The sequence below is a fragment of the Thamnophis elegans genome, chromosome 2, assembly GCF_009769535.1.
Source record: "Thamnophis elegans isolate rThaEle1 chromosome 2, rThaEle1.pri, whole genome shotgun sequence".
Taxonomy (NCBI): domain Eukaryota; kingdom Metazoa; phylum Chordata; class Lepidosauria; order Squamata; family Colubridae; genus Thamnophis; species Thamnophis elegans.
The window spans coordinates 4,778,024-4,805,313 of NC_045542.1; the positions used below are offsets into that span (position 1 = coordinate 4,778,024).

Genomic DNA, 27,290 nt, shown 5'->3' on the forward strand with positions numbered 1-27,290 from the left:
GCTTCGGCTGAACCAGGCCGAAGTGGTAGGAACCCACCAGTGGTGGGATTCAAATAATTTACCAACCAGTTCTCTGCCCTAATGACCAGCTGGGTGGGCGGGGCTCGGTGGTCATGTGATCATGTGGGCATGGCCAAGTCAACGTCACTCAGGTCGATGGACACTTCGCCTTAGTTGTTACAATGGTAATAAGGGTTAACTGGAGAGGCAGTTTCTGTAAGCAGGGCAATAAAGATGAGGCTAGAAACAACACCAGAATGTTTCCTTCCTGCCTTCCTTACAGGAAGTGGGAAAAAACAAAAGGAGATTTCTTCCAACAACCGGTTCTCCGAACTGCTTAGAAAGTTACCAACCGGTTCTCCCGAATAGGTGCAAACCGGCTGAATCCCACCACTGGAACCCACCACTGGAAGGTTGTCATGAATAATTCTGCCAGGGCTAACTGAAGTCCACAAGTTTCATCAGGTCTGGTTCACTGAATATCAATTTGGTTCTGCTTTAGTCCATGATAACAAATTGTAATCAGTGAGGTTGAAACTGGGCCCATGAGCGCTCCTCCTTTTGGCTGCTTTGCATCTTTAGAGTTAATACTACGTGAATAAACAAGACCTTGTAAAATATGACCTTCCCACTTAATAAGCAAATGTATTATTTTTACATTTTATCATTGTTTTTTTTTTCTTGAAAAGCCATCTAGGTTTCATTGGGACAGATAAGTTTCTATTTCTACTCGCCAACAGACATTTTGATTGAGTTCTTCTTCCTTTTCAATCATTTTTTTTAAAAATAAGAAAACATGTAAAATGAAAAGCAGCACTTTTTACACCTCTTCTATTTCTCTCCCTCCCCTCCCCCCCTCTCTCACGCACAATTAAGCTGCTGCTGATTATGCTAGATTTATGAGCCGTTTTCTCACTGCCACATCACCAAGCATTTGAATCAGTGGTGGGCTTCAAAATTTTTTAGAACCTCTTCTGTAGGTGTGGCCTACTTTGTGGGAGTGGCTTGCCAGCCATGTGGCCAGGTGGGAGTGGCTTGCTGGCCATGTCACTCGGTGGGCGTGGCCAACTTGTAAAATGTGGTGAAATTCACTTAACAATGCTCTTGCTTAGCAACCAAAATGTTGGCTCAGGAACTCTGGCATTTGAAGCGCGCAAGTCTTAAAGACCCTTGCACCCCTAACCCTTTAGGGGAAAAAAAACCCAGGGGTGTTCAAACTTGACAGCTTTAAGACTTGTGGAATTCAACTCCCAGAATTCCTCCTCCAGTCATGTTGGCTCAGGAAATCTGGCATTGAAGTGTGCAAGTCTTAAAGCTGTCAAGTTACAAGACCCTTGCACCCCTAACCCTTTAGAAAAAAACCCCCAGGGGTGTTCAAAGTTGACAGCTTTAAGACTTGTGGACTTCAACTCCCAGAATTCCTCCTCTCGCTCTTCATCTTGATGATGTGCGGACGGGCGGGGGGAGGGTGCTGGAACCGGTTCTAAACAGCACTGTAGATTTGTGGAACGTCTTCTATAGGAGAGGTTAGAACTGGCAGGAAACCACCCCTGATTTGAATGTTCAGAAAGAGTCCTCCCATCCTTTGTTGCTGAGTAGCAACAGCCAGCTCACCAGATCTCCTCAAACCCACAGTGATCTTCTCTTTCCCTAGCCACCCTAAATATAATCCTCCTGCCCTGGGAAAGGGGCAGTCACTGCAGAACAGCCCAGGTGAGACTCACATTTCTGGAGAGCTGGTGCGCCAGCTCTTGTCCCGAAGCGTGAAGCTACCGAGGCTTTCCCGTTTGCTAAGCCGGTCGTCCTTGTGTTTGTTGCTCTGATCCCTCTTGGTGACACCTGAAGTCTTTTGCTCATGCTGGGAGAGGTGCTCCATACTGCTGTACACCTGGAATAAAAGGGCACAGCAGAAGAGGAAAGAGATAGCAATAGCAATAGCAGTTACAGGAGGTAATTGCACTCAGCTGGTGGTAATTAGGCTCCTCTCATGACTATAAAAGGAATGATTGTGCACAACCCCTTTGCAGGAGTCAACATATTCACTAAAGTTGGAGAACTTTCATGGCTAGCTTGGCAGGCTGGATTGCTGCCAATAGCAATAGCAATAGCAGTTAGACTTATATACCGCTTCACAGGGCTTTCAGCCCTCTCTAAGCGGTTTACAGAGTCAGCATATTGCCCCCACAGTCTGGGTCCTCATTTCACCTACCTCGGAAGGATGGAAGGCTGAGTCAACCTTGAGCTGGTGAGATTAGAACCGCTGAACTGCAGATAACAGTCAGCTGAAGTGACCTGCAGTACTGCACCCTAACCACTGAGCCACCTGGCTTGTACCAGTCTAATAAGAAATATTAGGGGAAGATATACAACACAATCCTATTCAAATTCACCTCCCTTCCCAGGATAGGAATAAAAACCCTCTCCCCAACACAAGGATTAATGATGGGCCTTCACAACCTCCTGTTGGCCAATTCTCCCACTTTCCAGTCTATCCCAGATCACTTTTTCCACCTATCAAGGTTTGATTGATTTGATTTGATTTTATTACATTTATATGCCACCCTTTTCCCCAAAGGGGACTCAGGGCGGCTCACAATTCAAATCAGGGAAGGGGGGTACAGACAGGAAATAAAAAGATGAAACATAACAATACATAATTTAAAAACACACAACAGTCATACCATTCGAGGCGGGGGGCAACAGCTCTTTAGCCCCAGGCCTGTCGGAACAGCCAGGTTTTAAGGGCTTTGTGGAAGGCCTGGAGGGTGGTGAGGATTCGAATCTCCACGGGGAGCTCGTTCCAGAGGGTCGGAGCAGCCACAGAGAAGGCTCTCCTCCAGGTAGTCGCCAGTCGGCATTGGCCGGCGGATGGAATTCGGAGGAGGCCTAATCTGTGGGATGTAATCGGTCTATTGGAGGTAATTGGCAGCAGGTGGTCTCTCAAGTACCCAGGTCCAATACCATGAAGGGCTTTATAAGTGACGACTAGCGCCTTGAAGCGCTAGGAGGAAGGAAAATCTTGGTAAGAGGTCATGTAGAGCAGCGTCCCCTAACCTTTCTGCCTCAATGGACTGGCAGTGGTTGTGGAGGCAGTGACGGCGGGGGGTATGGTTTTCGCATGTGTAACCTAGATCCTGCGCGTGTGCAAAAGCTTCATTTGCATAAGCGCAGGTTCTAGGTTATGCTCACCCAGCACTTGGGTGCCCCAGTTCCCAACAGGTTGCAGACCAGTAGGGTCTGCGGGCCAGGGTGTTGGGGAGCCCTGGCCTCTGATATAGAGAATTGGCCAGGGCCAGAGAAATTAAGCCCCCCTCCCCTGCAAATCATTTCGTATAACTGGACTCCCCTTAGTTTAGTTTAGTTTAGTTTTATTAAACTTGTATGCCGCCCTATTCCCCAAGGGGACTCAGGGCGGCTAACAAACTAAATAGGGAAAAGGGGAAGTACAAAAAACAAGAAGAAAAGACAAATACAAAAAAACAAATTAAAAACTCGTCAACAGCCGCACAATTCGAGTGGGGCTGGGAACTCATCAGCCCCAGGCCTGCCGGAACAGCCAGGTTTTAACTTGAGAGACCGCCTTCTGCGATTACCTCCCTTCGACCGATAAGATCGCACAGACTGGGCCTCCTCCGAATTCCATCTGCCAGTCAATGCCGACTGGCGACTACACGGAGGAGAGCCTTTTCTGTTGCAGCTCCGACCCTGTGGAACGATCTCCCCGTTGAGATACGCACCCTCACCACCGTCCAGGCTTTCCGCGCAGCCCTTAAGACCTGGCTATCCCAACAGGCCTGGGGATAAGTCTTCGATTTGCCCCACCCGAGTGTGAATGTTGAATGCAAGTTGTGTTTTTATTATTTTACTTATTTTGTGCACATATTGTTTGTTTTGAATTTCACCCCCCCCCCCCTAATGATTGTAAGCCGCCCTGAGTCCCCTCAGGGAAAAGGGCGGCCTATAAATCCAAATAAACTAAACTAAACTAAACTAAACAGCTTTGCAGAAAGCCTGAAGGGTGGCGAGGGTCCGAATCTCGACAGGGAGATCGTTCCAGAGGGCCGGAGCAGCCACAGAGAAGGCCCTCCCCCGGGGGTCAACAGTCGACACTGGCTAGTTGATGGAATCCGGAGGAGGCCTAATCTGTGGGATCTAATTGGTCGTAGGGAGGTAGACACAATCTCAGCAAATATGGAGGTGGGAAAACACATGGCAACTTATATGTGAGGGAAAAGGTATTTCATAGGATTGTGGGATAACCATCCCCAATCCATGCTTCCTTATGCTTCTTTGTAACATTGTAACATAAAATATCTGCATATCCATGATGTAAATCTCAGACCTAATCTGTTTTCATTTCAACCTTGTATAATCTTTTGGATAGATCAAGCTAATAATAAAAGCAGCAGAAGCATCAACTATTTCGCAGAATTATTCAAGTGTCTGCACATTTTATCTTCAATCTTGGCTTCAGATTTTGAGGCATTATTTGTTAGCTTAAAAAAGATACAGGATATAGTCAAATAAAGGAGGGATAATGATGACAACCTATATATATATATATGTGTATGGGTACAATATAAGGAAACTAGATGAAAATTGCCAACGGTGATTTGGAAAGGAGGATTAGAAAAGTTTGTTATTAAATATTATGGATATTTAAGAGCCAAGGTGGCGCAGTGGTTAAATGCAGCACTGCAGGCTACTGCTAGATCAGCAGGTCAGCGGTTCAAATCTCACCGGCTCAGGGTTGACTCAGCCTTCCATCCTTCCGAGGTGGGTAAAATGAGGACCCAGATTGTTGGGGGCAATATGCTGACTCTCTGTAAACCGCTTAGAGAGGCCTGAAAGGCCTATGAAGCGGTATATAAGTCTACTGCTATTGCTATATATTGCTATTGGATGTTTAGCTAGAATAGGACATAAGGATTCGGTGTTATTGGAGGATTTTAGAAATATTAAATGAAATGCCAGTATGTGGTTATATGTATTAAATCTTGGTATATTTTATGATGAAGGACGTTTAAATAATTATAGTCAAATAAAAATGGAGGTATAAGGGTAACATGTATAAATATTTGAGTTAAAATACTTGAGCTAATATGAATTATGCTCGATGACTGTAGAAGAGATGCACGAAAACCTTTTGTAACCAAGTGATACACTTTCTACAGTATGTAAAGGAGGAAGATTTTATGCGTTGAAAATAAAAACAAATTCTATTTTTTAAAAAAAGATTTAAATATGCACTTTAAAAACAGAAAAGATCGTCGTGTGAGATGGGTGGCTATGCAAATGTAATAATAATAAATGAACACAATTAAAATGCAGGTGAATAAACGAGGATATGAATCTAAGTTGGCTTTCCCTATCTTGGTTTTAATGGAAGCCAGTAACTGTATTTTCTGGTTTGTGTTTACTGGGAACAGTTTGCAACTTGCTCATACATCCCATGGTTCTTACAAAGCAAATGGCAAACTTTGGTTGCCGTAACACTTTTCCTAATTCAGTGATGAATATGAATCTGGCACTCTCCAAGTTGTGCTCTAAACAACTGGATGGGTCACAGAATACCCACCCCTGCTCTTTATATGTACTCCACAGCATTGGCACAAAGGTGTTACCAATCCAAATCCATATTTATTATTAGATTTTAAGCCCTTTTTTTATTTTGTACAACTACAAGGGGCATACACAGTGCTCCCTCCACTTATTTTCTCCACCATAGTCAGCTGTGGTTGGAGGACAGGGTCGAACTGGCCCGAAGTTCACCCAGCCCATTTCCATGCCTAAGGGAAGACCAGGACTCAAGGTCTCCTGGGCATTTTGTCCTAATCCTTTATTCTCAACACCAAAGTGGCCGTCAGGAAGAACTGCAGTAAATAAGGGCTTTTACCTTGCTGAATCTGGGAGAACAAGATGAAAACTGGCGTATCTCCACTGGTTCATCTTCGGTCGTATCTTCATCATCGTAGGAATTAATGTGGTGGTAACGATCAGAGCGGGCTGAAATGAGAAAGAAGACCTCGTGAGGCTCACAGAAATCCAGGTAGTGTAACTTCTGGCCCGATAATTCTGCTTCTCTTTGCCCGCTACTCAGTGGTGGGTTTCAAAATTTTTTGGAACCTACTCTGTGGGTGTGGCCTCCTTTGTGGGAGTGGCTTGCCAGCCATGTGTTCTCTCTCTCTCTCTCTTTCCTTCCTTTTGTCTCTCTGTCCCTTTTTTCTTTTTTTCTTTCATCTCTCTCTCTCTTTTTCTTTTTTTTCCTTTTTTTATTTCTTTCTTCCTTTTTTTCTTTCTCTCTCTGTGTGAGTCTGTCTCTGTGTGTGTGTGTGTGGCTCTTTGCCTCTCTCTCTCTCCCTCCCTCCCTCCCTCCCTCTGTGTCTCTCTATGTGATTCTCTCTCTGTGTCTGTCTCTCTCTCTGTGTATCTCTCTCCTCCCTCCCTCTGTGTCTGTCTCTCATTCCCTCTATCCAATAGTGGGTTTCAAAAAAATTTGGAAGCTCTTCTGTAGGTGTGGCCTGCTTTCCGGGTCCACTGGTGGAACCTTTTCTAACCAGTTCGGTAGATTTGATGAACTGGTTCTACCGAATATGTGCAAACTGGTAGGAACCCACCTCTGCCGCTACTTAAGTGACCTTAAGTAAACAATATCTCATTAGAGAGTGCTCTTTCCCATGCACCTGGAAAGAGTTCTCTTTTAATGTCTCGTAACTGACTGGACTACAAGAACAATGAAAGTAACATTTCTCCTGTCAGAATCGCACAGATCTTGTTTTCACAAGACAGTCAACGTCATAATATACAGATAGAGGAGTAGATAGATATGCTTTAAAACTTTTCCTGGAATAGAGGCAGTGTCTTTTCACAGTGCCAGAACGTTGGCTCAATGGATGCCAGTTGCTGTCTAGGAAAGTGCTTTTCAAAATTAACAACTTTTACAGATAATCCTTGACTTTACAACCAGTGGCTTAATAACAGTTGAAAGTTACAACAGACTCAAAAAAAAAAGTTGCAACTGCTTCACTATCCCCAATGGTCACGTGATCACATATCAGGCAACTGGCTCACACTTACAACCAGTCATATGATCATGTTTTGAGATATGATTTTTTTTTGCTGTTTTTTGACAAAAAACGCCTATTGGATAAGCCAATTGTCAGGCCTGCAGTGGTTTCTTTAAGAATCTTTGGCCTGCCACACTCTCATTAAGGGGAGGGGGGCATTTAGCAAGGGGTAGAATGTGTTGTTTTCAAAATAAAAAATTCCTTTCTAGAAGACCAAGGTCATCTTTTGTCTCCGCACCTTTGCACCTGACCGGAAGCAGCTGGGTGTGGATGCCAGCGTGGAAGAAGAAGATTGGACCATGTGATGGATTGTGGGCGTGGGGACAAGATCATGAACTTTTAACTGGGTGGGATTCTGATGTAATTTCCAGAATTGGGATTTCATAGCATAATGCCAAGATGTCTGATTTATTAAACTGGAACTTTAAGGATCGTTTTGCCTTGGACTCTGATTTAATTCTACATGATACTTGGAACGCTGACATTATCCCAGTTCTCCCTTAAGAGAAGTTATCAGCATCCCAAGCTGGGAAGCTGTCAGGGGGCACTGAATCCAATTTGGCTTTCTGTGACCACACGATTCATTTAATGATCACTGTAAAAATGGTCATAAAATGGAGCCCAGGCCAATAGTGATTCACTTATGATTGCAATGACCGATGAGTAAAATTCTGGATTCAACAGTGGTTGTAAGTCAAGGACTACTGGCTGGAGATTCTGAGATGTCCAGACATCTTAATGATGCCAAGGTGGAGAAACACTGTTCTAGGATGTTTTCCTGCCTTTCTTGGAAATATCAGACAGCTATTCTGCTTGGCAAACAAGAATAATTCCACTAAACTACAAAGCCTTCCACCCCCTCTCCCCCTTGTTGTGGTTCCTATGAATATTGCTCATTCACAGCTGCTATTTTATCAAGAGAGGAAACAAAATTACAGAAGTATTTGAGATCTTTCTATAAAGGCCAGGCGAGTGATGGGTGTATGGACAGGGGCAGCTGGATAACTGACTTCAGAGAAGTTCAAACTATTAACCAAAATATTCAGGTTTCTATAAAGAACTAACAGAATTAGACCAGATATTAACAGGGACAGATTAAAAACTAATAAAGAAAATATTTTTTAACTATCAAGAAGGAAGATGAGCAAGTAAAGGAGACAATGATAGTATGGGCTAAAATATATGGTTATCCAACTGAGTTAGATAAATGGCAGAAAGTATGGGATAGAAATTATAAATTAACAACGTCAACTGCATATAAAGAAAATCTTTATAAAATGTTTTATAGATGGCATTTTCCACACTAAAGGTTAGCAAAGACGTTTAAGGATATGTCTGCAAAATGTTGGAAATGCCATCAGATACCTAGTTTGTACTTTCATATGTGGTGGCATGGCACGACAAAACCGCGCTCATCAAAATAGCGGTGATAAAACCGCGTCGCTACAGCCGCGACATCATCACCATGCGTCATCACCGCCACGACAACAGCGCGGCGACAGAAGGGCGCTTTAAAACAGCGCGGCGGCAGAAAGCCGATTTAAATTAAGGTAAGGGTTAGGGTTAGGATTAGGTTTAGGGGTTAGGTTTAGGGTTAGGTTTAGGGTTAGGTTTAGGGGTTAGGTTTAGGGTTAGGTTTAGGGGTTAGGTTTAGGGTTAGGTTTAGGGTTAGGTTTAGGGTGCTGAGTGCTTTGGAAGGCACGGATTTGCCCTCGCGATTATGTCATCGCAGTAGGGTCGCGTTTTTCCTTAGCGCTTCGAACGGCGCGGATAAGGGCTTTGCGGTTTTGTGGTGGAACCATGTGGTAGACATGCCCAAAAGCAATATATATATATATATATATATATATATTGGACAAAAATACATACATGATTGGAAAAAATGGTAGAGCAACATCTTGATCTGAAACTAGAAATATTTTTGTTGGGCATTTTACCGAATAAGTAGAATAAAGGGAATGCATCTTATTTTACATGCATTGGCTGCAGCTAGAATTGTATTTGCCCAACCATGGAAAAGTGAAGAGATCCTACAGATGAAAATGTGATTGAAAAAAATACTAAAATGTGCAGAAATGGACAGGGTAACACAATTAAGAAAAAGAAAGAAACTGAATATTTTTTTAACCTGGATTTATTTTGTCAATGGTTAGCTGATAAAAACAGGAATTAGAAACGGGGAAATATAAGGAAGGGATCAATGATATAAGGAGGTATGTTAAAATGGATAAGTAGTTATAGTTATTATTGTTACTATCATTATTATCATCAGCACCGTCAGCATCATCAATACTAATGTAATGAACACTGTTGTAAATATTTTGATTACTATCTCCTAAAACTATTTGTACTCAGACAACACACTATTTAATTGAAAATGGAATTTTTATATGTTATAAAATAAAATAAAAACTTGATGGAAAAAAAACCAAAATATTCATTCGAGGCAGGGAGCTTTTACAGAAAGGTTAACACTTGCTGTCAAAATAGCTGGTGTCTTCCTCGGATTCCAGGTGAGGAATGAACTCAGCTTTCTGCCTCAGAAGCCCATTCCAATCTAGTTCTTTGAAAAACGCATGCTGTTTCACTTCATAGGCGCCACCTGTGTAAATGAAAGAAAACAAGGGTTTGCTGTCCTCTACTGGACAAGATCAAAAATCACTCTAAGTAAAAAGAATGAGCCAAGCAGCTATCATGATGCTTAGCTAAGAAATTTGGATCCTGTGGCCAGAGATACTTTATGGAGAGAAAGGAGGGGGTACTGGGAATGCTTCAGTGGTGGGTTGCTCATCCCGTTCCAACCGGTACGGTTGGAACGGGGCTGGCGGCGTCCTCGTGCACGCGCGCAGTTCACACCTGCGTCTTAGTGCCTGCACGATGCTCCAGCTGCTCGCGGAGAATTGCGCAGGCGCTGTATGTGCCATGTGCCTGCGTGGAAGCACAGAAGCCTTCAAAGACCGGTAATATAGCAGTAATAGCAATAGCAGTTAGACTTATATACCGCTTCATAGGGCTTTCAGCCCACTCTAAGCGGTTTACAGAGTCAGCATATCGCCCCCACAGTCTGGGTCCTCATTTCACCCACCTCGGAAGGATGGAAGGCTGAGTCAACCTTGAGCCGGTGAGATTAGACCCGCTGAACTGCAGATAACAGTCAGCTGAAGTGGCCTGCAGTACTGCACCCTAACCACTGCGCCACCTCGGTTCTCTACCTCTCCACCTCGGTAAGGAGCGCGGGCGGGCGGGTGGGCCCTTCGGCGTTCCCGGAAGTTATTTACTTCCGGGTTCACCGACCAACCGGTCCGCGGGGACCGCTGCGAACCGGTTGAAACCCACCCCTGGAATGCTTGCTATGACCATACTTGGTCAACCCTTTGAAGCCTAAGAAGACAGAAAACAACCTCTCTCCTGATGAGCTGGAATGCTCTACCCATAGCTCCTTCACTCTCTTGTCTGACCTTACCTGCTCCCAGGCGGAGGAGAGGATTGGTTTGCAGGAGGCAAGAAATCAGATGCTGAGCATCTGAAGGGAGCGCCTCCTCTCCTTCTGGCCACAAGATGTCATCTGAAAGCAAGGAAATAAAGACAGGCTGTTGCAATCTGATAGCGGCACTTGGGAAAGCAGATTAGGTCGAAGAGGCTGGAAATAGGAGGGGTTATAAAAATAGGTCCTCCTACTGAGGCTGCAATTTAAGAATACAGGGTAACAGGAGCCGCATCTCAAAACATCGGCTCTACACAATGCTTCCCTCACAATATCATGTTGCTCTTCACTTCCTCCACCTTACTGCTTTATCTAAAGCAGTGTTTCTCAACCTTGGCAACTTGAAGATGTCTGGACTTCAACTCCCAGAATTCCCCAGCCAGCATTCGCTGGCTGGGGAATTCTGGGAGTTGAAGTCCGGACATTTTCAAGTTGCTAAGGTTGAGAAACACTGATCTAAAGGAAAAGCCACCTTTGAGATGAACCTGTTGACTTCATGGAAATGCCCATGTGGTCTTCTTGGCAAAAAAAAATATAGTAATTTGTATTTCCTCTCCCCCCTTTTTTTAACTTATCAGTTCAGTCTAAAATCCACCTACAAATGTGGAACAAATTCTAAAGTAAGTAACTGTTGTGACTCAGCAGATGTCTGCTGTGAGTCTTGTCGGAATGCAATGATTAACGACGCAGCTGGGGCTCGTTAGTGGGGTTTTGGAGATAAAAGGATGGATACTGCCACGCCCTAGTTGCAGGAGTCAACATACGTTCCTTCGTGGGTTTCTTGGTTCGTACAACATTGCTTGTTACACTTGGATAAGTGCTTCGGTGTTTCAGGTAAACCTGATTCGTGGAGACTTTGGAAGAAGTGCATTGCTTGTAAGAGTTTTTGTTTTGCATTCTTGTCGGAGACTTGTATTTATGTTAGTTTGAACTGAAAACTGATAAAGAAAGACTTCCTTTTAAGTTTTGTCTGCCTGCCTTTGTTAGGAGCCATGAAGGGGGGGACAGAACAGTCACCAATGAGCCCCTAAGAGAAGCAACGCTTGTTCTACGTACCAGTGATGACTTGGCCAAAGAGCTCTTCAGGAGTGTCTCCAAAGAACGGTACACAGCCCACCAGGAATTCATAGAGGATGATGCCCATGGCCCACCAGTCCACGGGCTTCCCGTAACCTTGGCGAAGGATCACCTCGGGTGCAATGTATTCCGGGGTCCCACACACCTGTTGAGATAATTGTCTTTATTCAGCTGTCAAAAATCCACTGAGTCTCAGGTATCTCAAAACTTGCAAGTGCATATGGTGTTAATTGGTTCAAATTAAATTTGAGAACACTATAATTTTCTCTCTTATTTATTTATTTATTTATTTATTTATTTATTTATTTATTAGACTTATATACCGCTTCATAGGGCTTTCAGCCCTCTCTAAGCGGTTTAAAATTTTTTTTTTTAGCAAATTGAGTCAGCAACTTGCCCCCAACAGTCCGGGTCCTCCTTTCACCCACCTCGGAAGGATGGAAGGCTGAGTCGACCTTGAGCCGGTGAGATTAGAACCGCTGAACTGCAGATCACAGTCAGCTAAAGTGGCCTGCAGTACTGCCCCCTAACCACTGCGCCACTTCGGCTCCTTACATATAACACAATTCGACATTGTTTTTTTCCCCTAAATATAGAGGTACTGATCTGTTGAAATGAAGCAGTAAACAAAGCTTTTCTTTGATCATTAAAAAGTCAGCGTGCTAAATAGTTAGAAGTCCACCACAGATGTTAAAAAATGAACAAAAAGATTGCTATCAGTTGCAATATCATTTTGTATTATCATATATTTGGCCTCCGTAGACCTCTTTCAAGTGGCATAAGAACTGTGCAATACTTTATAGGTTTTCTCTATTACTGTATTTCAAATGAAAACACATAACCTCAGAGCTGGAGTAAAAGAAATCAGAATGGAAAATCTACTAGATTTATAGATATATTCATAGATTCAGCATGGCTCAGAAACAGTGGTGGGTTTCAAAATGTTTTAGAACCTCTTCTGTAGGTGTGGCCTACTTTGTGGGAGTGGCCATGTGACCAAGTGGGAGTGGCTTGGCAGTCATGTGATTGGGTGGGCATGCCCAACTTGTAAAATGTGGTGAAACTCACTTAACAACGCTCTTGCTTAGCAACCAACACGCCAGGAACTCTGGCATTGAAGCGTGCAAGACTTAAAGCTGTCAAGTTACAAGACCCTCGCACCCCTAACCCTTTAGAAAAAAAAACCAGGGGTGTTCAAACTTGAAAGCTTTAAGACTTGTGGACTTCAACTCCCAGAATTCCTCCTCTTACTCTTCATCTTGATGATGTGCAGACGGGCGGGGGGAGGGAGCTGGAACCGGTTCTAAACCGCACAGTAGATTTGTGGAACCTCTTCTATAGAAGAGGTTAGAACTGGCAGGAACCCACCGCTGCTCAGAAACCAGGAGACTGTGAGTTCTAGCCCCATATTAGGTATCACGTCCACCTGGGTGACTTTGGGCCAGTCATTCTCCCTCAGACCAACCCACTTTGCAAGATTTTTGTGGAGAAAATAGGAGGAAGAATTAATATTCGGTATATTCGCCATCTTGAGTTAAGGGGCACAGTGGTTAGAATGCAGAACTGCAGGCTACTTCTGCTGATTGCTGGCTACCAGCACTTTGGCAGTTCAGGTCTCCCTGGCTCAAGGTGGACTCAGCCTTCTGTCTTTCCGAGGTTGATAAAATGAGGACCCAGATTGTTGGGGACAAAATGCTGACTCTATAAACCCCTTAGAGCAGGCTGTAAAGCACTGCCAAGTAGTATATAGGTCTAAATACTGCTGCTATTGCTATTAATAAAGTAACAAAGATGGGATAAAAATCTAATAAATGCATCAATAATAAAATAACGCATCACTACTTTCATGCAGTTTTCTGACAGCTTTAGCTTTTTGAGTATCTGACTTTTTTTTTACATTTAATATATGCGCAGAATCACATAACAAACAGACTTAAACAGGGCTCCACCTGTTTGTCTAGAAACTCCCTGGCATCCTTCTCAATATGACCTTCATACAGGTTTGTGGTAAGGCTCATCAGCCCCATCTTGGAAAGACCAAAATCCGTCAGCTTGATATGTCCCATGGAAGTGATAAGTAGGCTGCGGAGAAAGCAGAGGAACAAACATCAGTCCGAGAGAACCAATCATAGCCACTTCCTAAAAACACCTAAAGACAGGCCTGGTCTTTTAACTTCATACTTGTCAGGCTTGAGGTCACGATGGACGATGCCATAGTTATGCAGGTACTCCAGGGCCAAGACAGTTTCAGCAAAATACATGCGGGCCATTTCTACAGGCAGAGCCCCAATGTTCTTCAACAACGTTGCACAATCCCCACCTGCTAGGAGGAAGGTGAAATGGTTAGGAAGACGGCTAGGATGTCATTCTGTTTAGCCAGCTACTCTCGCCAGTTCTTCGACTGAAACCCGCGGTCTCAATAATGTAAGAAGTATGATTCTGGAGACTGTTGTTAGCCTTCTTTAGCAGATGCTTATAGGGGACCCACAAACAAAATAAGTATATAAAAACTTCTTCAAGCACCTCTATCTGCACCTGATATTCAAACATATTGTAATCAGACATTATTATTTTTTTATTTTATCAATTTCATATATACATTCACAATTATATGATCTCATAACTGTTATTAATAATATGTATTTATAACAATTTTTTCCCTACAGGTGACAATATACTTGAAGATTGCTTTCTTACCATCCCATAGATCCATCTTATCTTACAACGGTCCTACTTCTTCTTCCCTCCCTCCCTCTTTCCTTCCCTCGTTTCTTCTCTCCTACTCTCCTTCCTTCCCTCCTTCCTTCCCCCCTTCCTTCTCTCCTACATTCCCTCCTTCCTTCCCCGCTTTCTTCTCTCCTTCTCTCCCTTCCCTCCTTTCTTCTCTCCTTCTCTCCTTCCCTCCATCCCTCCTTCCTACCCCCCTTTCTTCTCTTTCTTCTCTTCTTCCTTCCTTCCTCCTCTCCTTTCCCTTCTCTCCTTCCCCTTCCTCCCCTTTACCCTTCCCCTCTTCTTCCCATTCCTCCCCTCTTTCCTACTCTTACATTCCCTCCCATTCTTCCTCTGCCTTTCCCTTTCTCTTCAGACATTATCTGAAAATGGGAGATAACAGCCTCAGTCAGGAGTCATGCTAAGCCAGAAGTTTGGGGGATTCTCAATTATTGGTGCATACCAATTTATTATGGTCTTTTATTACGTGACCCGACAAATGCACGCACGACAAAAGTGCACCGACAAAACCGTGGAGAGAAAGCCGCGACATCTGTTGATGGCGCGCTTTTGTCGGCGCGCTGTTGTCAGCGCGATTTCGACGTTGCGGCTTTCTCGCCGTGGTTTTGTCAACACGTTTTTGTCATGCACGCATTTGTCAGTGAACCCTTTTATTATTATGATAAACCAAACTTGTAGGGCTCATATTGATATGGTAAGTAGATGCTGATAGCCTTATTCTCCATGAATTTGTCCAATTAAAACCTAGCGACACGTTTACCTTTCTTCCTACCTAAAACCATTTTTTTGTAATATTTTACAAATGTATGTGTTATCCATTCCTGTATGTTTCTGGGTAGCAAAGATTCCACTGTCAAGCGCATCAAAACTCAAAACAGAAGTTGCGAATCCTATTAAAATGTAATTTAATGAACAACCTCAACGACAATTGCCTTTCCATAGAAAAAGCTGCCTTGGCTAGCAGTTGTGAATATTTTAAAGGTAAGAGTTAAAAAAATGTCCCACCGAAAATATAGGACCAATTGCATGGGAGTAGGCGGCTTCCTACTTTGTCTACCCTATTTAGGTCCATGCCTCAGACTTACTTTCTGAAAGTATCAGTTCAGGTAGTTTTCTGCCCTATATCTTCTAGAGGGAAGACAGGTGGAAATAATTCATTCAGTTCTCTGCAGTCCTTATCTTCCTTCTATATTTCTTTTCTTCCTTTGTGATGTAATAGCCCAGTTAGTTTTTCCTGTTTTAGATGTAATTATTGTTAATTGTTGCCTTTAACAATTAAACTCAACTTTCTCTTTTATAACTCTCATTATCTGTTCATTTTGTCCCCTGGCCTCTTCTATTATCTTATTTACACAGAGTTTGTAAGATAGTGATTATGGACTGCATGATCTCTGGATTTCAAACCTCAATTTCTTCATTGCAAAAATAATACAGGATGCTAAAATGTCTTCTGAAATTCACAATCATAAAGTCTTCTACAACCTGTCTTAATTTGCAACTGTTGGAAAACTCTTCTCAAAGTTTAACCTATGTTTATTTGGTTAATGAAGGATGCATATATTTTATACTTAATAGTATTTGCTAATAATTATTCTTGGAAGAGTGTTTCTGCAAATCGCATATGTAAATTTTAATGTGGAATTTAAAGTGATTGATGTGAACTTGTCATGCTACAGAATGAATCTGCTATCATGCTAACTCCTCCTCACTCCTTTATGTGAATAAAGAGCAAATTAGATGTACCATTTACTCTGAATTCCTGTTTAGGTGTTCTCCTTTCATAGGGAGGAAAACCTGTTTTTCCCCTCCATCCACTAAAGGGAGGAAAAAATCTGTTTTTTCATACTTGGCCTATTTATATCAATCCTCTTGATTTAAAAACTCCTTTCCTGCCTAGTGGAAAGGACTGGTTTTATTAATAGGAAAAACAAATTGGTGGATAATGTGATGTGATTTCTTAAAATTAAAAATAATTCTGGCTGTATTAAAATGAATAATAAATCAGTAGGGCAAAAAGTGCAGTCCAATGGCCACAACAGTATCCCTTTTGCAATCTTCAAATCCTGTCTAGTATGACACTATTTTGCAATTTTGCAAGGTCAGGGGATGAGTCAATGAAAATGGTTGATTAAAGCTAGCCTGGTACACATTTTTTGTTTGCAGAAGTTGTATATTCTTGTAATTCATTTCATTGCCTTAAATATATTAGTTATAAGGTAAAGGTTTAGGTTTCCCTCGCGCCTATGAGCTAGTCATTCCCGACTCTAGGGGGCAGTGCTCATCTCTGTTTTAAAGCCGAAGAGCCGGCGCTGTCCGAAGACGTCTCTGTGCTCATGTGGCTGGCATGACTAAATGTCGAAAGCGCATGGAACGCTGTTACCTTCCCGCCAAAGGTGGTTCCTATTTTTCTACTTGTATTTTTACATGCTTTCGAGCTGCTTTGTTGGCAGAAGCTGGGATAGGTAACGGGAGCTCACTCCGTTCCGTGGTGTTAGTAAGGATTTGAACTGCCGAACTGCCAACCTTTCTGATCGACAAGCTTAGCGTCTTAGCCACTGAGCCACTGCATCCCTTGTTTGCATTAGTTATAAGGCAATGCCTAATTCATTGCCATTGTGTAACTATTGGTGGATTAAGTTTCAGATGCTTTTTCAGATGCTTTCCAGGCATACAGTGGGTTAAAAGAGATCCAAATAGACCAAGTCAGAACATGGATCTCTTGAGAATGAGGAAATCTGTAATGTCTTAGAAAGACAGGCTAATGGGATTGGCTGCAGTACAGAATCAGTCTTGTCTTCCTGGCTGTAGCTGCCCGATTCAGTCAGGTATGGAAAACCTATGCCAAGTTCTCAAAAGTTTTTGTAGTATGGTATCTGCATAAATGCCAACTGATTTTCAAGTCCAACCAAAAAGGCAAGTTGGAAGAAAATAAATTTGTCAATGTCCCAAGCTTATTGGAGGCGATAGGAATTTATTGGATACTAATCCTCTTCTCTTCATATTTTTTCATCTCAGCTCTTAAAGTTCTTCAAGTGTTCTCTGCAAAGTCAGGACTGAGTCTTTTCAGCGTCTTCGAGAGGTTGTATCACATGATCAAAGAGCGTCAACAGGATATTAGACTATAATTTGGACGTGGACAACTTCAATGGTCATAATTTCCAATCTAGAAAGTTGTATTAAGTCAATACACTAGGTAAGTGAGCTCAAGAGTGTCCGTGACCTGACAATTGCGCGATAAGACATATGCGCGCTGACAAAATAGCGCCGATTAAAACGCGACGTCGAAATCACGCCCACAAAATCGCGCCATCAAAATCGCGCCGACAAAAGCGCGATGACAAGCACAATAAAATCGAAAATTTTTTAGGGTTAGGGTTATAACGTACGTATACGCCTCCCACTATGTTAAAGGCCCAGCACACTCACTGGGCTGTCTATAGTTGGTTGATGACGCGATTTTGTCGTCGCGCATTTGTCGTCGCGATTTTGTCGAAAATCAATTAGCGATTTTGACGCCACGATTTTGACTTCGCGGTTTTGTTGGCGGGCATATGTCTATTGCACATTTGTCAGTGAACCAAGTGTCTACCTGGATGGAACAGCTGATTTTCAGAGTTGCAGGCAAAATCTTCCCTCACCTTACCTGAGCATTTCAGGGAATAAACGTACATTCTTCTGTACATAAGATATCTGCTTAAGTACTAAGTTACGACAACCTCCTAAACTATCATTCTTGTAGGCAATCCATTTCTTGACACATTTATTATTATATTTAAGTAAGATATTTGTTATATTCTTTAGGAGTTCTTACAAATAAATGTGCTGTTAAACTTAGTGTTTTCTTTATAAGGTAGCCTTTTCAAACCAGCTGCTTCCAAATAGACTAACATCACCTATAATGCTGCAATCAGTACTGCCTATGTCCAAATCATAGATTACAGAAGTTGAAGTCTAAAATATTTGGAGTCCAGTTTGGACAAAGCCGTAAATGACCAGTATTTAGAGCATATCAATGCAACCAATTCCCATGGATTGCTGCTAACATGACATAACTATGTTAAGAGCCGAGGTGGCGCAGTGGTTAAATGCAGCACTGCAGGCTACTTCAGCTGACTGCAGTTCTGCAGTTCAGCTGTTCAAATCTCACCGGCTCAAGGTTGACTCAGCCTTCCATCCTTCCGAGGTGGGTAAAATGAGGACCCGGATTGTTGTTGGGGGCGATATGCTGACTCTGTAAACCGCTTAGAGAGGGCTGAAAGCCCTATGAAGCGGTATATAAGTCTAACTGCTATTGCTATTGCTAACTCTTGCATGATATTGGATGGAGACTTCCATAAAGACTTTGCATCTCACAAGTTCCAACCCTTACAAATTCTGAGACTGCGTACCTTCAACATACTCCATGACCATGCAGAGGTACCGCTTAGTTTCAAAAGAGCAGAACATGCTGACCACGAAGGGGTTCTCTGCAAAAGTCAGAATGTCACGCTCCACAAAGGCTTGTTGGATCTGATTGCGCAGGATGAGGTTCTGCTTATTAATTTTCTTCATGGCAAAGCGCTGGCGGGTCTCTTTATGTCGCACCAAATACACCGCTCTGAGAGAGAAGAAGAAAGCAGAGGTCAGCAAGAGGCATTTTTAGGTTCTGCCCCAAAAGTCTATATTCGCCTGCCACAAAAAAGGAAAACCTTGCAAAATCCATGTATCATAATCCTTCTGTAAACTACCTTTTATTTTCATCAACTTTAAAGAAAGATTGCGGAAGCCTTCATATTTATTAGAGTTCACCTCCTTTTATCAGCTGGCTAAAAAAAAATCTAACATTTACAGAATGCTTTGTACAGGAGAAAATTAAACATGGTTATACGTCTTTCTAGTGTACTTTGCTACAGCACATTTTAATATAGAAAAATCTACTACTCAGCGGGAAGTCAGAATCCAGAATTATCCTGGATTTGAGATCTTGGTCTTGGAAAGAATACCTCCTCCCACCTATTCACTAACATTATCCTCAGAGCAGAGGTGGGTTACTACCAGTTCGCACCTATTCGGTAGAACCGGTTCGTCAAATCTACCGAACCGGTTAGAAGAGGTTCCACCAGTGGACCCGGAAAGCAGGCCACACCTACAGAAGTGGTTCCAACATTTTTTGAAACCCACCACTGATCCTTGGATATGATTATTCTACACTATCATGCTCCTATTTCTAAAACTCAGTGCCTCTGTGAAAGGTAAGGATGACTACTGCGTTTGTGGTGCAATCAGAACATTGTGTGGGTTGAGGTTGTTTTAACGCAAACCAAAGATGCCTTTTAAAAAACAAGTTTACATCGTATTCTTATGCACGCCAGTGCTGTGTGTGGGGTAATTTAAGGTGGTTCTGACAAGTGTCGTCGGCATCTTCATATCCGGTCACATGGGTGGGAAGCCACTCCCATCCGGTCACATGGGTGGCAAGCCACTCCCACAAAGGAGGCCACACCCACAGAGTAGGTTCGAACAATTTTTGAAACCTACCACTGTCTCAGAGGTTCTCCTCCAATTTTCCATATAGCCCCAGGGATGCTAGTATCTTCTCGAGGAATGTCTTCGTCAGACAAGCTTGTTCGGGCACTTAGTCATACCTCTTCAATATCAGGCTAAATTTTATTTTATTTATTCATTAATCAACTAATCCAAATAGTGAACTTGCTTTCAAAATCACCTATTTTTATGGCCTCTTTGAACCACTGTTGTAATTTATACTCCAATTTGCTACAACTGCTATAATTTTCCCCTTCTGAGCGACATCATCATGGTAAGAAACAGAATGACTGGCTCAAATAAACATTTGGAGGCCACGCGATTTGGAGCTCCAATTGTCGACCCAGAAGCAAAGATCCTTTCCTGCAGCCAATGGACCCAAGGACCCTGATGCTAAGAGTGCACTCACCCGTAGGCCCCGTTGCTTATAAGTTTAATAGTTTCAAAGTCTCCTTCTCCTGGCGGCTTCTTTGGCTTTGGAGTAGTCCCACGGCTCTGCAACATTAAACATTCTGAGTGTGAGGCCATAAATGGTCCATAAGGAGGCAACAATTCAGTTCTAACAGAAGTTTACCTTATAGGATGCTTTTAAAATACAAGTTAACATTTGAATCGTTCAGAAACAGGAGTCATTTTGTTGCAGGAAATGACAGGCTTTAGACTTCTCAGGATATAGGAAAAGTTTATTTGGCAGCCAGGTTCAGAAAGCCAGCCCATGGCTTAGCATTGCAAGTTCTGAACCACCTTCGTTATCGAAGCACGCGTTCTTATACATTCTCAAAGGCAGCGCAACACGGAAATACTTAACACATTTCTTAGTGGTTACCTTGAGGAGAAAGCCTTATAAGGAGATGGGGTCTTACACGTATGAAGTACGTGTCATTAACGAACTTTAATTGAACCTTGTGGTTTGGACTTTTGACATAGGTTTTGACATAGGGACGTTGGCTAGAACATCTTCTGGTTAGGCATTTGCTTCCTGTTCTTTTGCAAGCTCCAACTCTGTCTATGTGGCTTTTTAATATAGAAGTAAAGGGGCCCCGAGAGGCTGTCCAGCCTGACCCAGTAGGTTTCACACTTAATGTCCAAATCTCACTTTACGTCCTACTTTATCTTCATTTATAAATTATTCATTTATAAATGCAGAAATATCCAAATTTAAGAAGAATCAAGTGCGCAATGAAATACACAGTTAAGCAACAGCATTCAAGTCCTAATAAAGCATATATATATATATATATATATATATATATATATATATATATATATATATATATATATAATCAATCTATCTATCTATCTATCTATCTATCTATCTATCTATCTATCTATCTATCTATCTATCTATCTATCTATCTATCTATCCATCCAGGCAGAATCTCTGTTCTTCAGTAAAGAGCTACTATCATAGGTATGTTCATCACAGTCTCACCAATAAAGAACAGGAAACTTAGAATAAAGCTGCCAAACCTTTTCTAAATTGCAAACCACAATAGATCTCGCAGTGGCCTAATTATGAGCTGATACCACACTCCATAAAAGTAGAGCTAAGATAAACTATGCGGGAGAAATACCAAAATTATAAGCCATTCTATGTAAACTTTTAATCTTCCATTGGAAGTTAATCCGAGCCGAGGTGGCGCAGTGGTTAAATGCAGCACTGCTGGCTACTTCAGCTGACTGTTAGCTGCAGTTCGGCTGTTCAAATCTCACCCGCTCAGGGTTTGACTCAGCCTTCCATCCTTCCGAGGTGAGTAAAATGAGGACCCGGATTGTTGGGGGCGATATGCTGACTCTGTAAACCGCTTAGAGAGGGCTGAAAGCCCTATGAAGCGGTATATAAGTCTAACTGCTATTGCTATTGCTATTGCTACATTTCAGCACTTCCCCCAAAACGTTAACTGCTTTAAACTTTAAAATGTGAGATGTGAAAATCCTAAATCAGCCTACAGGTTTTACTATATTTAGTCAGTAGTTGATTAACTAGTAGGATTCCAAATTAAAGGCGCATTTATTTCACTTTTTATTGAACAAAATATTAAAGATAGCCTGTCCTTGTAACAAGCAAAGCTGGCATTTGTTTACTACGTTGTACCTAATTTCAAACATTCTTCAACAGCTCAAAAACCACACACACACCCAAAAAGGTTGAAATATAATTAAACAAATCCATGAGAGTTTGGATGGCTGTATTTTAGTTTCCACCTGCCCCTCATTCCAAACAACCAATGTAAAAATAATTGTTGAAACTGACGGAGGCTTGCAATATTGTAATTTACTGGATAAATAGCATTATTAGTTGTCCAAGGGAAAAAAAAGTAAGAAAAAGGTAGTGGGTTAGTGCAAATCTCTTCCACAAGCAAAACCTACGGCTCTTTGAAATTAGGTTTCTGATTTAGAAATAATATTTATTGTATCTTAATTAATTTTTTCTAGAGCACAGCGTGCATGAAACTTAAGGGGATTAACTTCTGCAAAGAAATGCAATCTATGTTGATTCTCTCATATAAATACATATTAATTTACATAAGACTGATGTAAAGCATATTGGGGGGAAATTACTTTGGAAAGCTAAATACAATATAAAATGAACATATGAAAGATACAATAGACGACATAGTGATTGAGCAATGCCACTTCCACTACCAAAAGCAACACGGTTCTCTGGAGATCAGAGAAGTAATGCTGCTATTTAAGTAGCACCTCTCCTCACGAAGCATCCATATTATTGATGTCTAATTTATTTCCGATTGCTGCCAGTAGAAACAGTATAGAACTTTAGTTATATTCCTGAATTTCAAAGACTAGGAATTCTAAACATGGGTGTCTGTGGAAGGAAAAGGCAAATGACATGTGCCTGGTAAATGCCATAATTTATATTTTTACACCAATACAGTTTTTGAGTATTATACTGTTGCAGAAAATGACAGGCTTTAGATTTCTCGGGATACAGGAAAAGTTTATTTGGCAGCCAGGTTCAGAAAGCTAGCCCATGGCTTAGCATTGCAAGTTCTGAACAACCTTCATTATCGAAGCACGCATTCTTATACATTCTCAAAAGCATTGCAACACGGAAATACTTAACACATTTCTTAGTGGTTACCTTGAGGAGAAGGCCTTATAAGGAGATGGGGTCTTACTTCTCCTTTTGTTTATGGAGTATGTGTCATTAACGAACTTTAATTGAACATTGGACTTTTGACATAGATTTTGACAAAGGGACATCTTGTGGTTAGGCACTGGCTTCCTGTTTCTTTTGCAAGTTGAAACTCTGCCTATGTGGCTTTAATATAGAAGGGGCTCTAAGAGACTGTCCAGCCTGATCCAGTAGGTTTCACACTTAATGTCCAAAATCTCACTTTACGTCTGCTTTATCACCATCATGCATTTTTACTTAATCTCAGCTTGTTATGAAAATTTCTTTCTTCTTACACAAATGGGATGTTCCTCTGAGGCTTAGTAGGAATGACAGGCTGCAAAGGAGGCATTTGCACAGCTTAGTGAACAAATCACAATAAAGTTGTCTCTGTGGGAGTCCCCGTGTGGGGGGAAAAAAACTGGCTAGGATGGGGTTGGCCAAGCCGACCTGTATACTAACCTCGGTGAACTCCTCTGTCTCAGGTGTGTTGGATCCTCCACTATCGTGCTCCTCCACATACAGCACATCTGACGACAACAAGGTTTGGGAAGAGCCAAAGGGAGAGCCAAGGGAACAAGGCTTTAGCAACCCCATCGTCATTTATGAAAGCACAGAAAGGGTGAAATCTAGACACACACAGAGCCATGCATATACACAACGGCACATGCATGTGGTATAAATGGGTATATGTGAAAGCTCCATGTGTTCTAATGGCAAACCAGAAGATTTCAGCCATGCACTTGCAAGCACATCTGCATGCAGCCTCGACACACCGCAGATATGCAAAAGCCTCTTTTATGCTGATGTGCACATTTTGGCAATTTTACTCACGCTCACAACGCAATATAGATGCACTCATGAAATCCGGCTTAGGGAAATGTACACATGTATATGCACGCATTTAACACTGGACGCAGATGAGCATATGCTACCTTGCCCAGTGTGAAAAATGTGCATTGACCAGCTGATGCAGTAAAAGATAAATTGTCCTAATGAAGAAACATGCAACAGACCTTCCAGCACCTGGGGCCTCTGATCTACCACTTTCCAGAATTTGTATGCAAATTCCATAACTACTTCTCTGGAAATCCAGATCATGGTTCCTAGTTAGACAACTTTCAACAATTATCAACCCTGTTTCAGGATCAACCACACATGATGAATCCATACAACGCGCTTCCACCGTGGAGAGGAAAGAGTGAAATGGAGAATCAGTTTTGAATGGGAAGCCAAGTTGAAGGAAAGTGGTTAACACCCCTCTTTTGCCCAGATGCCTACAGCAAAGGTCCTACAAATTAAAACAGAAGCCATTCCAAAAAACCCTTCACATGGTGCACTGTTTGTTCTTAGTTTTATTCAGATGAAGCAAGCAGGAATCTGTCACTTGTAGTAATTTCACAACCCTGGATGTCATGGTTGGAGTATCAACATTTAGATAATTCAGCCCAATTCAACACACAACAAATACAAAGTTATTCGGCTTGGTAAAAGACCGAAAGGAGGGAGATTGAGAGATTTTTATGTCAGTGTCTTTCCACACAATTTTAATGGCTATGTTATATATATTTAGCTACAATTGATTGGGGGGGGGGGGGAGACAATGGGGTTCCAAATTTCATTGTCACCATGTGTATGTAGACAGCTGATGCTGTAAAATAAGGTTTTCCGTAACCCTGAAAACTTAGGTTTGAAGTCAAGATGAGAGACGACTTCATCCAGCATCTTTTTGTCATGTGAAAGATTCCGATCTCCTATCATAACCAGACTTCTTCTGTAACTAGACTGATTTTCCTTTTCACTATCCCATATGAATTTCAAATAAAAAAAAAAAGAAGTATGCATGCTTGGGATTTCTTAATAATTAAGGCCTCACTGTCAGTTTTTCTCTTATTCATCTCCAAAAAGTGCCTATCCGCTCCAGCATTCTTGAAAAGAATCCCAGAAATCACCAAATACAAGATGGCAATCCAGAAATTTACTCGTAGACGACAATTTACCTTATTCTCTTTCTACTGGACAGTTTGTTAACAAATTCTTAATGGCTCTTTAATAAACCTAACTTCAGTATTTAGAAATATGCCTCTAGGCCAGTGTTTCTCAACTTTGGCAACTTGAAGTCCTGTGGACTTCAACTCCCAGAATCCCCCAGCCAGCCTGTCTGGCTGGGGGATTCTGGGAGTTGAAGTCCACAGGACTTCAAGTCATCATCAAGGTTGAGAAACACTGCTCTAGGCTATCCTGGCTAACGTCTTTTTTTCAACCGTCGAACTAAATTCTGTGTCGATTTATTTATATCCTACCCCCTACGTAGAATAGGTAGTCAGGCAGATTTCCCTCACAAGCTGCACAAGGAACAAACATGGCCAAGAATAAAGGATCATATTGAAGAAAACAAACAAATTTGTGCTATGTGGAATCCATGTAATGTTGACAAATTGCCACATATCCAAAGAAGTTATGAGATGACCATGCTAATACATGCAAGAAATGACACACGAGTATGGTCACTTGACATATAAACAAATACTGGGTACATGTACAGAGACAAGGCCACTTGGATAGCAGACAATTTTGGTTGTATTACCTGGAAATGGGTCTCGAGTCAGTCCCAACTGGCTTATGATGTAACGAGGAATATCTGTCTTCACCAAATGTCCCTCTTTGGCATGGTCCTCAGCTGCTTCCAGCAAGTGGTAAAACTCCTCAGGGTTAAACTCCTAGAGTGAAGATGCAGAGCAGGCCAGAATTAGGATGGAGATTAGCAGAGGAGAACTGATTTCAGGGAACTACAAAAGAGACAGCTAGGGAGATGTAACGCTAAAAACAATGGATGTAGACCTGGGTAACAGCGTGACCCGTCAAAACCGCGGTCCACAAAAGCGCGCTCGACGAAAGCGCGCATTTGACGTCATCACAGCGCGGCGAAAAAAATTAAAAATGGAAATAAAAATAAAATTAAAGCAAGCCGATTCGCATAAAGGTAAGGGTTAGGGTTAGGGTTAGGGTTAGGTTAAGGGTTAGGGTTAGGTTTAGAGCGTTAGGGTTACGTTTAGCGTTAGGTTAAGGGTTAGCGTTAGGTTTAGGGTTAGGGTAAGGGTTAGGTTTAGGGTTAGATTTAGGGTTAGGTTAAGGGTTAGGTTTAGGGTTAGGTTTGGGGGGGTTAGGGTAAGGTTTTCGCTTTATTTTTACATTTATCGATCACAGCGCGATGTTTTCGTCGCGCTGTGATGACGTCATGTACGCGCTTTCGTCGAGCGCGATTTTGTCATCCGCGGTTTTGTGGTGGAACCGGGTAACAGGACTCACGGGATCCATAAATTGAAATAGCTGCTGTTGCTCAGGCTAACAGTTCCCTCAGCGTTTTTAGATGGAGTTCTACCATCTCAGTTCTACCAGATACCTTGCAGCTAGTTTCCCCCCCCCCCTCCTTAAGGATTTTTTTTTTCTGGAAAGAAAACAAGATAAAAATAGGAATGGGAAAACATGGATCATTTCTTATGGAGGTGGTTATCTGAAGTGCTTATGAAATTCTGTGAATTAGGTTGGGCAATTTCGTAGTAAACATCTAAGCGGAAGCCTTTGTAGGGAAGAAAAATAGTGAGAATCAAGAGGAATAGTTGCTAGAGTTGCTATGTCCTGAAACCCTTAGTAGACAAATATGACATTTCTCATGGCTGTTCCTTGAACCTGACTATAAATACAACTCAGGAATGCAAATGCACATCAACATAGTTAACAGACAAATCAAGGAGGAGGCTTGGATAGATAAGTGTTCCGACCCCCCCCCCCCTCATCCTACACCAAAGCACCCCGAGACAAAGATACTACAAGGATTTATTAACACACAGACAGGACCTTGACTGTAGTCTCCGAACACTCTTCAAGGGCAGCCCCATGTAGAGTGTGTTGCAGTAATCAAGCCTATGGGGTCGCAATGGGTCAGACATGACTTCGCAACCAATAACAAAATTCCTCAAAATGCTGGCTGCTGAAAAGAAGCAGTGGGAGAAGGCCTTGCCTGTTGGATTCCCAGAAACATTTGCATTGATGGATACAAGATACTGACTCCCTTCCCTAATCAGATGATAGTTAATCCCTGATACTGAATACATGGTTAAAATGGTCTATCCCAGTGTTTCTCAACCTTGGCAACTTGAAGATGTCCGGACTTCAACTCCCAGAATTCTGGGAATTGCGAAGGAGAGAAGAAAGGAGGGAAGGAAGGAGGGAATGTAGGAGAGAAGGAAGGGGGGAAGGAAGGAGGAAAGGA

At 42.2% G+C, this 27,290-nt stretch overlaps 1 protein-coding gene across 1 annotated transcript in view; it reads right to left on the reverse strand.

Annotated features, from left to right (window-relative positions):
• Positions 1–27,290, reverse strand: part of MAST1 (microtubule associated serine/threonine kinase 1) — a 70,893-nt gene that overhangs the window by 10,675 nt on the left and 32,928 nt on the right. Inside the window, exons 9-19 of the mRNA XM_032210788.1 lie at positions 25,605–25,737; positions 23,480–23,547; positions 20,291–20,376; positions 18,747–18,955; positions 13,810–13,948; positions 13,578–13,710; positions 11,608–11,773; positions 10,531–10,632; positions 9,547–9,669; positions 5,897–6,006; positions 1,725–1,888 (exon numbers count right to left, since the gene is read on the reverse strand). Coding sequence (XP_032066679.1) covers positions 1,725–1,888; positions 5,897–6,006; positions 9,547–9,669; positions 10,531–10,632; positions 11,608–11,773; positions 13,578–13,710; positions 13,810–13,948; positions 18,747–18,955; positions 20,291–20,376; positions 23,480–23,547; positions 25,605–25,737 — 1,433 coding nt within the window. The remainder of the gene's footprint in view (positions 1–1,724; positions 1,889–5,896; positions 6,007–9,546; positions 9,670–10,530; positions 10,633–11,607; positions 11,774–13,577; positions 13,711–13,809; positions 13,949–18,746; positions 18,956–20,290; positions 20,377–23,479; positions 23,548–25,604; positions 25,738–27,290) is intronic.